General features: G+C 38.6%; 1 protein-coding gene across 1 annotated transcript in view; it reads right to left on the minus strand.

Moving 5' to 3' along the window:
- The window catches only part of LOC140938086 (uncharacterized), a 69,701-nt gene extending 66,837 nt beyond the window's left edge, over window positions 1–2,864 (minus strand). The window contains exons 1-3 of the mRNA XM_073387623.1: window positions 2,553–2,864; window positions 1,880–2,003; window positions 439–564 (exon numbers count right to left, since the gene is read on the minus strand). Coding sequence (XP_073243724.1) covers window positions 439–564; window positions 1,880–2,003; window positions 2,553–2,864 — 562 coding nt within the window. The remainder of the gene's footprint in view (window positions 1–438; window positions 565–1,879; window positions 2,004–2,552) is intronic.
- Between the last annotated feature and the right edge of the window lie 13,069 nt (window positions 2,865–15,933).

The following is a 15,933-nucleotide window of genomic DNA, read 5'->3' on the forward strand; positions in this document are numbered from 1 at the left end:
CGGTTTTAAGCTGATTTCTAATTCTTGGTAAAATTCAAGATGGCTGTCAAGATGGCGACAATTGTTGGTGACGTCAGAGGCCTCCAGCAGCGCCACCACCCCTAAAACATACCTCATCTTGTTAAGAAGATCAAAGGCTTTCCACTTAAGTTAAAATCGTTTTAAAATACTGCAACATATCCAAAACCCTGAGTAGGGGTTCCATCCATCCTCCGCTTGTACCACGGTGGGGGTATGGATTTGCATGTACGTCCAAGGGTTAAGACAGTTATGGGATTCGACCTTGTTGATATTAAGAAGAGTGTTATTCGCCTTGGTCAAGGACACCCATCTCGTTCGCAAAATTTTTCATATTATAGTTAGCCTCATTAAAAAAATTGTTGATAATGTTTCTATCTGTGATTGTCTAAAAAACGTGTTTGGAACATATTTAGGTACCAGTGTGGTCGGATCTGGGCCCAGTTCTGTAGGTTGGGGTTCCGGTTTTCCTTATGGACCAATCAAACTGAGTGTCCCATGCAACTTTCCGCCATCCACAGAAACTCTTGTTAAAGGAACAGTTTGCTGGAATAAAATTTAAAAAAAATACTAATAAATGGACAGCACTATTAAAGTTAAGAATAGACAGACCAGTATAGATATAATCCCAACAACTCTTACCTTATTTTCTTGATAAAACGTAAGCCCTCAATTAAACGCAAGCTCAACAAAGCCTGTTTTGAGTTAAATACCCCCGGCGTTTACCTGAGGTCATTTTTTATAATTGTAGAAATATTCTCCTAAGAGGCTGCAATTAACTGCTCTTATTATGGAAAGACGAAGCATGAGATAACTGCTGATTGACGAATTAAGGCACCTTTAAGATGTACACGTAACTGTGTTGACAGAGTGCTAAAAAGTTATATCGGCGTGAGAAAGCCTCCCAAATGAAGGTATCAAGAGAAGTACGTAAAGAGCCTTCAAGTAGTATGGTGAGGATGTTTAACTCCCGTTTTGGCAGGTACCTCATTAAAGAGGGCAGGAATTCATTGATCATTAGTTTTCTTGATATCATGAATAAAAGGTGGTTTATCAAGTTTTAAAAGTTTTCTAGTTACGTTTACATCGATAATGTCATAGTTTATTTGGAGCATCCTTTTAAGATAGTAATTTCCTCAGTATTATTTTCTTCGGGGTTGGAAATGTATTCCTTAACGTACTTTTATACGATTTGGTTTGATACATAGATTTGTTGTGGAGTGGCTGTCTGAAAGAGAAACTGGTCCGGTTGAGCACGAAAAACAGCTTAAAATTAAAGGAAACCACGGGTGAGTCTTAGTACTCGAGGCATGAAAAATTGACTAATGGTAGAGGCTTGCAGAGATTTATAGATTTGTGATGGCGATAGTAGCAGCGGAGGGAAAGCAATATAAATGTGGTGGTGGTGGTGGTAGCCCAAAAACTCAATAGAAATGTGGCGGTGTCGATGGAGGAAAAGTAATAAATGTGGTGGTTAAAGTGGTGGTGGCGTTGCAAGGAACCCAATATTGATGGAGGGATGGTTAGGGTTAAATTTGGTAGTGGTGGTGGTGGTGGTGGCAGTTGTTTGTAAGCCAGTATAAATGACAAACCGATTACCTTTTCTCAGTTCACTCACTCACTTTTTTCTCATTTTAATCGCTGTTTTGTTTGTTAGAAATTAATATTGAAATTGCATTCGGCACCTCTTTATAAGCGCCGCACTGCCATTAAACGCGGGGGTGAATACGCAGGTTTTTAAATAAACGCCGAGGGCATTGAATTGCGAAGAAACAGTACGTGTACAAAATTGTTAGTGTTGTAAATTAAAGTTTTATCTCGAGAGACCTTCGCCACAGATTGCGGAGCAATGAAAACATACCTCCAAACATTTCAGGATACAGGAGTTTAATTCCAGTACCACATGTTACGTTGCTACTGAAACTTATGTCATCGACAGCAATGTCACCTGTGTACGAAAGACCAGCTGTACCCTCGATTATAACCTGAAATAGTTAACACATACAGAACGTACTGCATCGGTCTTCTAGTAAACAATAAAAGATTTAATATTTCAAAATGAAGCGCCTGTCCACCAGCGATGTCCTATTTTCTGGGAAAAATTATAAGTATGCATTCTCCTACCATGATTCCCTGTTAGACAGAATTGGGATACAAAGTATTTATTGTAATTGCTGACCTATCATCAAAAATGGAGACAGCCCCAGCACGTTTGTATTAGTTCGCTTTCCCAGGTAATTCAGACATTTCCGCGACTTTTAAAACTCGTTGGTGTGTACTTGATACTGAGGCCTCGAGAATTCCTTAAGGTGGTGACCAATAGCTCTTGATTAATAAACAACTTTGGCGGTTGTTGTATGTTCAGTATTGTATTATATGGTTTTGATAAACATTACTAAACTTGTAGCTTTTTATGCGAGGTGGAGATCAGTAGGTCTTAAGTAATAAGTTACTTTATGTTTTTGTATTTAATGTTGAATATTGGAATTTAGAAGAACACGCGTGAACATTCTATAGAAAGTTAATAATCCAACCTGGTAGTTTCCGGAATAGTTAAAAGCAATGCATCCCTCTGTCCAGCTGCTTGTCTTAAGGTTTCCATAACGACTCCAGACTCTGGACGCACTACCGTTGACTCTAGATCTCACCAATACAGATAAGGACTCGATGGTTTCCCCATACATGGAGTAGAAAAAAATCATCCGCTTGGCGCCTCTTATCCAAGGACTTACTAGCCAGGCTCTTTCGTTGTACTTTCGAGGGAGAGACGTTTCGATGTGGATATATGAACCGTTTCCTTGGAATTGTGGGGAAAAAATTAGCTCAAAGAAAGAAAATCTTGACATTGTTTAATGAATCAGTGCTCTAAGACCCTTTGTCCTGTATTGACCACTCCAGAAATACCACAACATACCATAATGCTCTTTGTCTGTCGCCCCAAAATTTTGCATAAGCATTGTCTTCAGTTTCTCTTAGGAGTTAAAATGGCCCCAAGAGAAACCGAAAAAAATTTTGTGGTGACAAACAAAGAGCATTATGGTATGTTCTGGTATTTTGTGGAGTGGTCAATTACTTGAAATGATAACGGTAATAGTCAAAATTTTTGCTGAACCATCGCAATTAAAGTTGGAGGAGTACGCGACATCTTATGCTCTCTAGGTGACAAAAGGAAATTATGGGAGCATGAATCATATCTCATGCAAATGTATAACGATCTCAATTTAGACTATAAACAGTCTTTCCTACTGGACATGGCGACCAAAGCAGTGGCTTCTTGAAGCGCTGTAGGAAGTCTTTAAGCGATTAAACCAGCTTTTTATATGGCTTATTTTATCATGAGTGAAACAATAAAAGGACTTTTCTTCGGACATAGAAACAAAGCAGTAGCCCTACAGTACAACAGGTTGTTGTATTATGGGGCATGACGTTACTACAAACCTTGCCAATCCACTTAACATGGGTGATATCTTGGGTTTTGCTGAAAATTCAGATACTTGTACGTTTATTTATACAAAAGGGGAGGGGGATTAGAAAAAATACTATAGATTGTGCTTATTTGTCTTTTTGTTGGCTAAGAGCCTATAGCTAATCTTGGAAATCAGCGCAACCTAGGCTACAGATTTGTTAGTTATTTGGAGATAACTGACTAATCTACGTGCGCAATGCATGATTTCCAATAACAATCGTGTCAATTAAGGTTCCTTGCGACGGTAAGTTTGTCGTTATTTTCTTTAAAACAATGTGAAATAAAACAATTATTTGATTCGGTTTTGTGATATCCTAAATAGTCAAGGTCTCCGTAAGCGTTATCAGCCTTGGCCTTCGGTTCGGCTTATAACTGAACTTAATTATTCCGGATATCACAAAAACCTCATCTAATAATTGTTTAATATATGATGAAGATAAAGTTGGAGAAGATCGGGTGCCTGGACCGGGTGCTAAAAGTCCGTGAAAACATCTCACTTAAAACCTGCATTGAAGCAGTGTTAAAAATTTGACATTTGTTTTCACCTGAATTGTCATTTGTCGGTCCGGTATAATAGCTTGGAGTAGGTCCTTTTCTTATTTGCCAGTCAAAGTGATCCAGTATTTTCTCATTCCTCCAGCTACACAGGGAATTATGATCAAAATCGCAGTTGCCTAAAAGAGATAAAAAGCACAAATAAATATTTCTGGAGCAAAAAACGAAGCATTACTTGTATGATCAGTGTTTCTTGTTTTTGTCTTTTTTGGCCATGTTTCCCTATTAGTTTTCAGTTAGGGACTGTACTTTCTCAGGAAAATTTTTAATTGATTTTTAATTGGGCATAGGTAATACATATACATGGACTCTCTTCATACAGTCCAACATTTTTGTACTAATAGTCTACTTGTAAAAGAGCGCCACACATGAACACTTGGGACCAGTTAGTCCTCCACCCTTTCGAGAAATAGGGAGATTGAGAATCAACGTCAATTAAACCGTTTGACCAAGTTGTCCTCACACGTTTCGATTTCATTTGATTACGTTTACGGACAAATTAGCACGTTTCGTGCCAGTTTCCCCCGTAAGAATTTACCAGTATTTAGCAGCCTATTTGTCAATTTGAGAAATTGTCAACTTAACTTGCATCGGAAGGTAAACGTGATTCTAAATCTCTCTTATGTCTTCGACTTAGCTTTATTTTTTCATAGTCCCATGCACTTTAAAGTTAATATGATGAACAGATGAACATAAATATTCTCGTTACGAGTCTCGTATTGGGACTTAGCAGACTATAATGCCAAAACCATCAGTTCGTGTACCAAGTTTAGTCAGCAAAAAAAACAAAAAAAAAAACACACAGACACACACACACACACAAAGGGTGTCTTTGTAAAATCAGCTTTTGCCGGAATACTTTCCTGGTTTTCTTTGTAACCAAAGGTTCCGGAAAATGGCGCAAATACTTAGAAATGAGTTCCTTTATATGGAAACAATGAACTTGTTGAGTTTAACAGTTTGAATGTCGGCTCCAAATTAAACTTTTTTGCTTGTGTATTTCTATATTAATGTCTTCCCAGGTCTAGATCATTCATAATTTCTTTAGGTTTAATGTTGTTATGGTAATTTCGATTTTAGCAGAAACTATCCCCTGTTTGTGTCCACATATGACCTCCCAAAAACTGAATAGAAATACCCAAAGCGTTAATCAATGTCTGAAGGACCAGGTATTGCATAAATCGTAACGTCGTACATAGTTAACAGCCAAAGTCTGGCGTACATCCAAGCCAAACTCTAAATATTAATGCCATTCGTTAGAGGTTACACCATGAGTTTTAAGTAACAGCTGCGTAATACCACATTTTATCTTAGGTCGGCTATGTCCGCACAAATTCGGCATGGCAATGACCTTGGACCAGCTTGTAGTCGAAAGGAAATGTAAATATCTTATATCCCTTCCCCTGAGAGCTTTTGGGAGAAAATTTGCATCACAATGCTAGGGACGTTACCTGACTGCTTGTGGCGCAATGAAAAATTAATAAAGCAATTTGTTATGAATGTACCCTCCCCGCCCAGTGTCTTCCCTTTTTTTGGCTCTGTCAGTCCAACTTCCTTGACGAACTCGCGCGGAAACGCTAGCTTTGCAGCTAACCATTCAGGCACTTTCACGTTGTAATCGTGCAACGACGGCAAAGAAATGTACAAAAAAGCGTGATGCACGTGCAAACTTTTTGCTTTGCTAATCAAACCTATTCCTATTTGCCGTTCTCGTTGCCGTCGCCGTCGTCGTTGCTTGAGCTCGCTAACATTGGCGCGGGACGAAATCCGACTTCGTCGCTCGGTCGGCCGCTTCCCGGCCTAAAAAAAAGCTCTCTCCGCTCGCCAAACTTGTGAGGTCGGCTTGTTGCGAGTCTTGTCTAAACTCAAAGCAACAATTTTCCAAGACATACTCATAAGCTTTTAAGAACCCGGTTCTCAATCTTTCGCCTTTACAAGATGGCGGATATTCCTCCTGGTATGGTAAATATCATCATGATGATCAATGCATTAACGAGCGTGTTGATCTATTTCTGTTGTACCACAGTTCAAAGACAAAAAGCACTGTTGATTAAATAGAATTGCTCTGTATTTTACCCATAAGCACTTACGTTAACATTAAATTGTCTTTCGGTTTAAGGAAAAGTATCCACTTTTCAATTTTACGTTGAAAACGGAACTAGAGATGGAATTTCAAATGGTCACAACAAAGGACTTATAATAAGCATTTTTCACTTGGAATCTTTGTTTGACTAATTGACTCTAGTTCGCAATTCTGGACAGTTTACTTAACCCTCTATGAGAGGCTACAATTGAAAAACTTTACTTGTACAATAATAAAATTTTGCTCTTTTTCCAGGTTTGGTGTCCAATTTAAAGAAAAAGATAGAGAGGTTCGTGGACAGTTACCATTAAAGAAAAAAGATTGCCGGAAAATTTCAGATGACCCTCACAGAGAAAAAAGAAAAAACAGCCATCGATGTCAGTTTTTCATTCACTGTACCGTATACAGAAACACCGATATTAGTATAAATACGTAAAGTTACAAGCAGACAAAATAGTCACTGATTAGATGCTTAAATTTAAGAACATCCCTTCAGCTCGTCAGATATTAAGTCAGAAATTAAAAAGGCACATTATTTAACCCATCACGCCGGGATACAAATCTAAGTCTATAACTAAATTTTAAAGAAACAGCAGCTGTGTTTAACAATTAAAGCCAAGTATCATATGACATTTTCATTTTCAGGACATTTACTGACATAATAAAATGAGAAAATTAAAATACGCAGAGCCTAATCTTAATCCGACAAAAAAATCTCAAAATGGTTTCTATATTTATCATTACATTTGCTGGTTCAGTGTTTAGTTAAAATTTATTCCAAAGTTAATGCTGTCCCGTATTTGCACAAAAAAGGCCGTAATTTCCATTAGCATTGCAATACTCTTTAAATAAAGGCGATCAATTTTTTCAAGAAACTAATGTTCAAGCCAGCATGGAATAAATCTCCTTTAAAATCAGATCTGTATAGTACAGACCAAACATATTCCCTTCTTCTGGTGTCAAGAGAAAAGCTCTTTCAGTTTTGATAAAAGAGAGGCTTTAGTTGACCTGAAATGAAATTTCCCTATCCGTTTACATATGCAATGGAACAAAAAGCAATTATATGTTGCGATAAATAACAACAGAAGCAGACTCCTTTTTAAAGAGCGAAATCTGCACTGTTTGAATCAGTATTGTTGAAAACTGAGATAAGGAAATAAAACATCAAGAATTCCATCGAGAAGCATCTTGCAAAATTGACACAGATCATTATTATGCAAGCGTGAAATGGATTAACTACGCATAACACAATGTAGTTTGCATTTTTAAGATCCTTCCCGCGAGAAAGAGAATATTATGTTGGTTATACGTTCTGAGAATGTATTCATGGGAGTAAACAATGGAACTGTGCAAAAACCTACCGTTGAGAACTTGAAGTGATCCATATCGTATTCTAAGCAACCACTGTATCAGGAAAACTAAGTATTTCCTCTTCGTCATGCCTCTTCTTGCTACAACATGAAATCCGCTAAGTTTTGTTACTAATTGAAAAATTTCAGAAACATGAAAAAATTAAAAAAGGATGGATCGTGCGACCGAATACTAGAATTAAAAACATACGTTAATTACAGGCATTTCATTTCATGCTGAACAGAAAGAGGAATGTAACGTTGCCTTGCTTAAGTTGATGCAAAATTCAATATTAGATATAATTCATAAACAAATATCGAAGACAAAACATGCGATACTTGGCTCAGTAGGAAGGTCGCTTAGTAAATACGTTACCCTGTCGGTCTATACCGCTTGTACCAAAGAAGGCTAAGATATAAGCCAATCATTTTGAGAAGACGTTTTGCAATAATAATCAGTTATTCGTTTTGTAGCTACAATACCTTGAACTGGTGCCTCCATTATATTTTTAAAAACTTTTAAAATAATTGTCATGTTTAGCAGTTATTGATATTTTTGATACGCCGAGAATCCAAAAGGCAAAACTATTATGCCCCATGAAATAAAGGTCGATTATATTTTTTCGTTGCACTGAAACATGTATTGCCATAAATAACCGAAGGTATATCTCATCAGCTGCTTTTTGTTTTCAATAACGAAAAGATGCAATTTAGTGTGTGACCATCATTATTTTTTTAATTATTGTTGATCATTATCCAAACAAGTCAGCTTTTGTTAACGCTGGTTAAAATTATGACTTCAGCTTTAGCTTTCCCAAAATCCTTAATGGTGGAACGAGTATAAATGACCATCATTTCGAACTGTCTGAGGCGCCACTGTCACTGTTTATTTTAAGGGCTACTGTATCATACTGAATAATCGGAGCGGCTCTTTTGAATGAATAATGAGCAATCAGCCAAATAACTCGGTCTACCAGAAAGATGGATCCTTTAAGACACCTTCTATAAAATATAACCCCTGACATATCAAAAGATATTAGGAGTGAATTTGGCCACACACAGTCTTTTGCCATACAACTCCGTACTTTTTGTACAGCCGAAATGTGGCACAATGTACTGATTGACCTGAAACGCTTAATTTTACTTGGAAGATTGTAATTTAAAATGGTCCCGAACGTATTTCGCATATAGCTGCGAAAACGCAAAACGTCACGAAATTTATAAACTGAAGGACCCATGTTTTATTGGATACCTTGCCAACTGTATCCAGTCGGATGTATCGTATAAATATGGTTTTATTAAAAAAATATCGAAGATTCTAGTTGTAGATTAATTGTGTTGGATTCACATTTTATAAGTTGGGTCAAGAGAAATCCGTAAACATAAGAGTTTGGAAAAGTTATTTGACTTTGAATTCCAAACCAGCTTTCGAATTTCTCGTCCAGTTGCCTTTACTCATCACGCACTCAAAAGCGTGGACCAGAGCATGTACCCTTTGCAAAGAAAAAGCAAATACTTCGGTTGGAATCCCAAATGGTACAGCTCATGCAGGTTTCGAAAAAAGATGGAAATTCGTATGCCTATTTTCTCATTCCAACCGAACTACCTGTTCACGCACCATTTGTCCAAACAGCGCCCCCCCCCCCCCAAACGCCTCTTCCAGCTATCAGGCTATTTTGACGTGCGTTTTGAGATAACTGATGTGTTTTCTCCATTGAAACCAAATGGGACCGTTTCATTACCATTGGGTTTTCCTTGGAATCTATCGTACGAACCTCAGCCAGTTTCAAGGCCTTGCGCGACTGTTAAAATCCCCCCTCCCTCGTTAGCCGAGAGAAGTGAGAGCTTTAAATGTCGTTAGGATTTTTAATCGTCTCATACTTAGTCTCAACATTCACCACTTTATGCAGTCTAACATTAAATGACTTAACATTAGAAAATAAGCTGGTAAGGAAGAAATTAAGGATGTGAATAGTTGGCCGTCTTCATGTTTGAAAACATCAACGTATTGAAAGAATCATTATTTTTCAGGAAATCTTATCATCTGTGGCAAAAGCGCCCATCTTCAATGGAGTTTTAAGAAGAGGAAACTAAAAGTTTTAGTAGTTTTAGCCTTTTTTCAGAACATTAGCTGGAATACCAATTCTTTCTTTTCGTTTATAGCCTGACTGTAGCTTAAAAGCTGGGGATTTAATGACTTAAAGGCCATTTGGAGCCAGGTCTTTAAATCAAGTACAGCTGCCTGTCGGTATCAGCCGACAATCATTTTATGAAAGGAAAAACACCCCTACAAGAATTCCCTCTAACAAATATTGCTGATTGTTTTCTTTAATTTACCTCTGTGACTGATTTTACTCTAATTTATTTTAAGGTTTTGATAATTCTGAACGCCTCCTCATTATTTTCATTGTTTAATTAAAAACGGTTGACTTCAGAAAATTTTTAATCACTTTAGTATTCCTGGCGGCATCCATCTTGAATTTTAACAAAAACTTTTTCAGACTGAAATGGGCGCCGCCAACTACTCCAGGCGAGTCAGTAAAATGAGCGCCGGCTACAATATCAATGGCGTCATGTAGTGTAAACCTTAAAACATTATTTTGCTTTACATTATTTTACTCGATTATTTCAATTTGGCAAGCAAAAATAAAGTTCAATAATTAATTTTCTTCGGCGAAGGACGCCAAGAACCGTTAATAAAATCGATATCAGCAAAACTTTTCACGAACAATGTATAGCAAAATTAAAATGATTCCGAGGTTTGCTAGTAGAGTCGAAATTTGAAATTTTTTTAAAGACTCTATTGTCTCGCAATTCCCAGAAGAGACTGAGGCCCCCCCCAAAAAAACAAAAAAAACAACAACAACAAAAAAAAAAAAAAAAAAATATATATATATATATATATATATATATATATATATATATAGAAAAATGACAAGAAAGCCCTGAAGTCGTGTGAGAATGTGTCAGAATTTTATCATATCGAACGTGGGCCATTATGTGCTCCATAAATTATTCGATGGAACGTTCCTTCCATCAGCTCGTGCGTAGCTGCAAGCTACCATCTGCTTTTCGAATGTACGAGAAGAAGAGGGATAAGTCATGACAAGTTGAGACCACACTTATTTTGTGTTTGCGTCTCTTGAACTGGGATGGAAAAGAATTTAGGCTTGGCCTGGAAAGTCTTTTTCAAGGGAAGACTTGTTAAATATGTAGACTGGGTTTGTAGACAATCTAAGTAATGTGTAAGAATCCGAAGAAAGGATATTTATTTTCAATTCGACTAAATGTTCACACCAAAAAAAAAAAAAGAAAAAAAAAACCGATTCTATCGAGAGAACTGCGAAAGTAAACATTTGATCTTTATCAACATAATTTCCAGATTTTGTAACCATGCAGACTCACTCCAAGAAATCTGCATTTAACCGTTCAAGGTTCTATTTTGAAATTATCTTAATAGCAGCCACCCCGTGCTGTTTTTTTATTTCATTGCATAAACAAAAGAGAAGTGAGACCGGCTAGCCTGCGTAGCAGGACTTTCCGTGCGAGTTCGTCAAAAAGGTTGCTCTCGTATACATTCATTATGTATACCGGTTTCGACTCTACTCGCCATTTGCACATCTGCAAGTATACACCCACAGGTAGCCCAAGTTCAATTAGAGAGTTTTTAAAATCCTCAAATGGCCTTGAGCATAAAGGATTTGAATAGGAATTCAGGTCATAGATTCAAGAAAATATATAATCGCTGGATATCATAAATACAAAGTGCATCCTAGTAATGATAGCACTCAGTTTATTGGTCACCGGTTTAGTTATGCAATCATAGGGGGCGGTGAAATGGTCATTATAAATAGTGGTTGAATGACATCAACAACATACCTGACTGAGTCGCAGATTCCTTTTGGTCGTATCATGCAGCAGCAGAACAAGCTGAAGGTTTCATGGGGGAAGGTAGCATCGATTGTGTGGTCGCTGCTGTACATGCTACAAAAGTGATTACAGAAGTTTGACTGTTATCAACGGGTGTATGTCCTTACCGGTAGATACTGGGCTAAATCCTCCCAGCAGGTTTCTATCACTCGAATAGCCACCAACCGTAAATGATAAAATAGACGTCCGCTCCCAAATGAACGCTGCTTATTTAATAAACACCCCCTCTACAATGTTAATTTGTATTCAGACGTACGCCCCCTATGACAATTACTCCAAAATACTAGGAATTAGCAAAAAAGGAGCAAAATTTCAGCTTCTTGCTTGATTAACAATAAGGGTTGCAAATCGCATCTTGTTCAATGTCAAGTTCAAATTAAGAATAGACGAACGATGGCAACACTAAGGCCCTTAGTGAGGATTCTGACAAGGGATGAGGATCTCTAGACGACCTAGGTGGATATTTCGCTATTTTTAACTCTCTTGATATTTTCGCCGAATTCATGTTAGCTTTTTTTTGGAGCTTGTTAAGCTTCGTTAGAATTTTGAGAATAAACGTCTCTCTCTTTCAAACGCCTCCTATTTATTAATAGACGTCACCAAATTGTTTGAAATTTGCCATTTTTCCACAAAATTGTCGAAATTTATCGAATTCAGCCGAAGCAGGTTTGTCAGCCGAAGAAAAAAGCAATTTTCATGTTGACGTTAAACGCCCCCTCTCGGATCTCTAAAATTGTATTAAACAAACACTCTGGGCGTCTATTACTTAGATAATTTCCGGTATATACTAATTAAGCAATAGAAAACGTTTTTCGTGTTTGCATAGCCTGATATAAACACGGGAGGGGTTGGGAGAATTCGAGACAGTCATGCAAACCCGAGACGAAGTCGAGGGTTTGCATAACTGTCGAGAATTCTCCCAACGCGTCGAGTGTTTATATCAGGCTATGCAAACACAGGAAAAAAAGTTTTCCATTGCTTTTATAAAATAACTTCCTCTAAAAACTACAACGAGGGAAAAGGTAAAAATTCATTTTACTGATCAAAACGTATTTTCCTACAACATTAGTTTGACAATGGCATTTCTCAACTGACTTATCAAAACTTACATTAATTTTGAAAACCTGGTGATCGGCGATGTGGCGTGTTTTCAACTCGTTCCGAAACTTGCATCAACTGTCGAAAGTTCAATTAAAATTTCTTGAAAAAAATCGACAAAACATATGTTTTTCAGAAAGTGACAATTTATATAACTTGACGTCAAAGTCACTGAGGCTTATAGTGGAGATGAATGTGAACTTGACCAATCTGGCAACCAGAAAACATGGCAGCGAAGCTGACTTTCTCATCATGGCGAGAGTAAATATTCTGTGTCGGAATGGTGCAGGTAACTATGCCTGAGGTAAGATCTGGTTGCTGTGTTATTTTCTGAGGGAGCAGATGTTGATCAGCTGAATTGAGAGCAGTGGACAGCATGTTGCTGCACAACTGGAGCTGCTGGGACGAAGGACGTGTGTTGTAACTGCGGAGGGGGTTTTCATTCCTGTGGCCAGATCTAACCACAGTGTAATCGCTGTTGCCCTTACACTGTGGTTAGTGTAGATCTTTGACAGGTTGGCCGCTTTGCTGAGAATTTTCATCATATCTCAGAGCTTATCCAACCCAAGGCATCGATTCTCAAACCACACTCCTTCTTGTGGTCTCTTCCAAGAACGCTTCGGGTATTGAAAGAAAGCGCTGGGGCATTATATCCGTCGTTTGGATGCTCTCTTTGGTACATTCTGCCGAGCTTTTCAAAGCTTACGGTGTTGTCGCTCAAACTCCTTGATGATTTTTACTTACCTCGTCGTGCGCCATTGTCGCGTAGCGCTTTTCGTTTTCGTCTTGGAGAAAAACAAAGCTGCTTTTCTTCAGGTTCCTTTGCCCTTCCCGTCCCCGACGGCACAAGTAAAGGGTTATGTGGAGCCACACGTTGTTCAGGAGACCCTGAGGCGTTGAGGGGCTCATAAACAGCGCTCTCTTTCAGACGTCGGAGATCTTCGTTCTCAATGCAAGGTTTGTGCTTTACGCTTTCCTCAAGCAATCGATTTGACTTCTGGAAAGCAGGGTCAGTGGCAATATGTATGCCTTTCTTGAAGGGCAGGTTGTTTGAAAACCTCTCTATGCCATTTCGGAAACCATTGGTTTTTCCACCAATATTTTCGTCAATGCCTCGTGCTGAAGCCCATTCTGAATGAAGAAAGACTAAAAAATATCAACACGACGTAGGGTGTTGAAGGAGTATTTATTTTTACTAACAAAAATTAAGACTTTTTTTTATTGATGTCTTGTTTTTGCAAACGCGTAGTGGAAAGTTTTATTTGTTACATTTTAACGAGTGGCGTGAATATAAACTTATGTGTTAATTACAAAATATTTGTATTTCACAAAAGTATTTTTACTGAGAAATTACCTTTGAAAACTGACACAGCATAGTTTGTGGCATACTTTGTAGACTTCGCTTGGGCTCCCTCGACGAGGTCATCCAGCTTATCATCGTTCAGTTGCGCAAATCTTGTTTCTTCAGTCTTCTGCCGTTTTTTTTCAAATACTCATCTAGGCCCAAATTGAAATTTGGGAAATCTTCGTTCATTTCTTAATTTCGGTTTCAAAAGTAAAAGATTTGACAACCGAGAATGTATCCCTGAAAGTATTCAAATTCGCCGCGAAACGCAAAAATCTTTACGTCACACAACCATGTTTACATACTCTCATTCAAGCACGCCTCTCAGCCAATCAGAGCGCACGTACTATCTTAGTTATTTTATAAAACGCGATAGAGCTATACTTCCCAGGAGATTCTACTATTTTCGCCAGTTTTCTAAACTTTTCACCAAAACAATCCTGCTTCTCCTATTGATAAGGGCAGTGACTAGTATATCAACTTTGAAACTAGTTCCAAGCAAGGCAAACTTCGTGTAAGTGTTGGCACTTGTTATAAGATCATTCAATGAAGCTAAGACTGAACAACCACAGTAAAGACTATCCTAACATGTTCGTGCCCCAGGCAAGTAAAAAACACAACGCACGCGGTTCCCCGTTTTCAGGCTGTGCATCAAAGTCAGTCAGGGGCCCCTGTTGGGGAACAACACCGGTTTCAATGTTACAACATCTACCCCTTAACACAATTCAATGAGTCTTTGCGGCCTCTTAACTTGACGCTCAGATCTGATTGTAATGGAGTGTGTGACATTGTTTCTGCCTGTCTGTAGTGTCACTTGACTTGGCGCTAGCTTCTGTCTTGTACTCGCAGAAGGGTCACAAGGTTGGGTACTTATGGGAGGAGCCCTTGTCCTTGGGGTCATGGGGGAATCATTTGGAAGTGAGATGATCTGTCTTCTGTTTATCCTGTAACCACGTTTACATTCATCTTCCAGCATGTATGATCTTGTCATTACTTCAGCTTTGCGCCATTCCCTCTCATCATTTGGACAAAACGGCACCTTGTCCCCAACTTTCAGTGGAGGCAAATCTCTACTGTGCTTGTCATAACAAGACTTGGCATTACGCTGTCGCGCATTACGCTGAAGCATTTTCAGAACATGATCTTGATCCACTGGCTGAGGTAACAAGAGACGTCGCTGAGTTGGTATTATTGTTGGGGTGCGTCAACTTAGCGGCTGTGCAGGTGACACACCGATATCTTCAAATGGGGTGTTGCGATACTTTAGCAGTCCCTCAAATGGGTCTTTGTTCTCTGCTGTAGCCTTGAACAACTGAACAACTCTTTCTGCTGCGCCATTTGATTGAGGATACTCTGGTGAGCTGGTTGTATCGGAAAATCCCCACTCTTCAGCGAATTTCTTGAACTCGTGGTTGTCGCTGAACAAATTTCTGGTGTTGCTATACTGCTGTCCGTTGTCACTGACAACTTTCTCTAGAATTCCAAACCTCGCAAATATTCTCTTCAAGTTGTTGATGACACAAATGGCGGTGGTCTGGCGAAGCTGTTCTACATCAAAGTACTTCGAATAGCAGTCAGTTACTAACAGGTACGTTTGGCCATCATATTCAAACAGATCAGTCCAACTACTTGCCAAGGTAATCCTGGAATGTTATGAGAATGCAATGTCTCTCTCTGTTGTCGGTTGCGGAAGGCATTGCACACGGCACAGGAACTGACTTTGCCTTTGATTTGGTCAGTCATGGAAGGCCAGAAAACATAATCCCTTGCAAAGAAAACGCTTTTGCTCTGTCCCACGTGAGCTCCATGAATTTCATCCAACACTTCAGCTCTCAATTGTCTTGCCACTACAATTCTGTCTGATTTAAATAACATGCCGTCCTCAACACTCCGCTCTCTTCTGAAATTCTAATATTCCCTCGCAAGTTCATCAACTTGTTCTTTCTCAGAGGGCCATCCTTTAAAAACATACTCCTTCACCACTTTTGATGTCCATTCAGCACTTGAGCTGTCCTTGAATCTCTTCAAGGTGCTGCTTTCTAATCCAACACTTAGCACCGTTTCTTTGATCTGATCGAAGTATGCTAAC

This window comes from Porites lutea, chromosome 5, assembly GCF_958299795.1.
Source record: "Porites lutea chromosome 5, jaPorLute2.1, whole genome shotgun sequence".
In the NCBI taxonomy this organism is placed as follows: Eukaryota; Metazoa; Cnidaria; class Anthozoa; order Scleractinia; family Poritidae; genus Porites; species Porites lutea.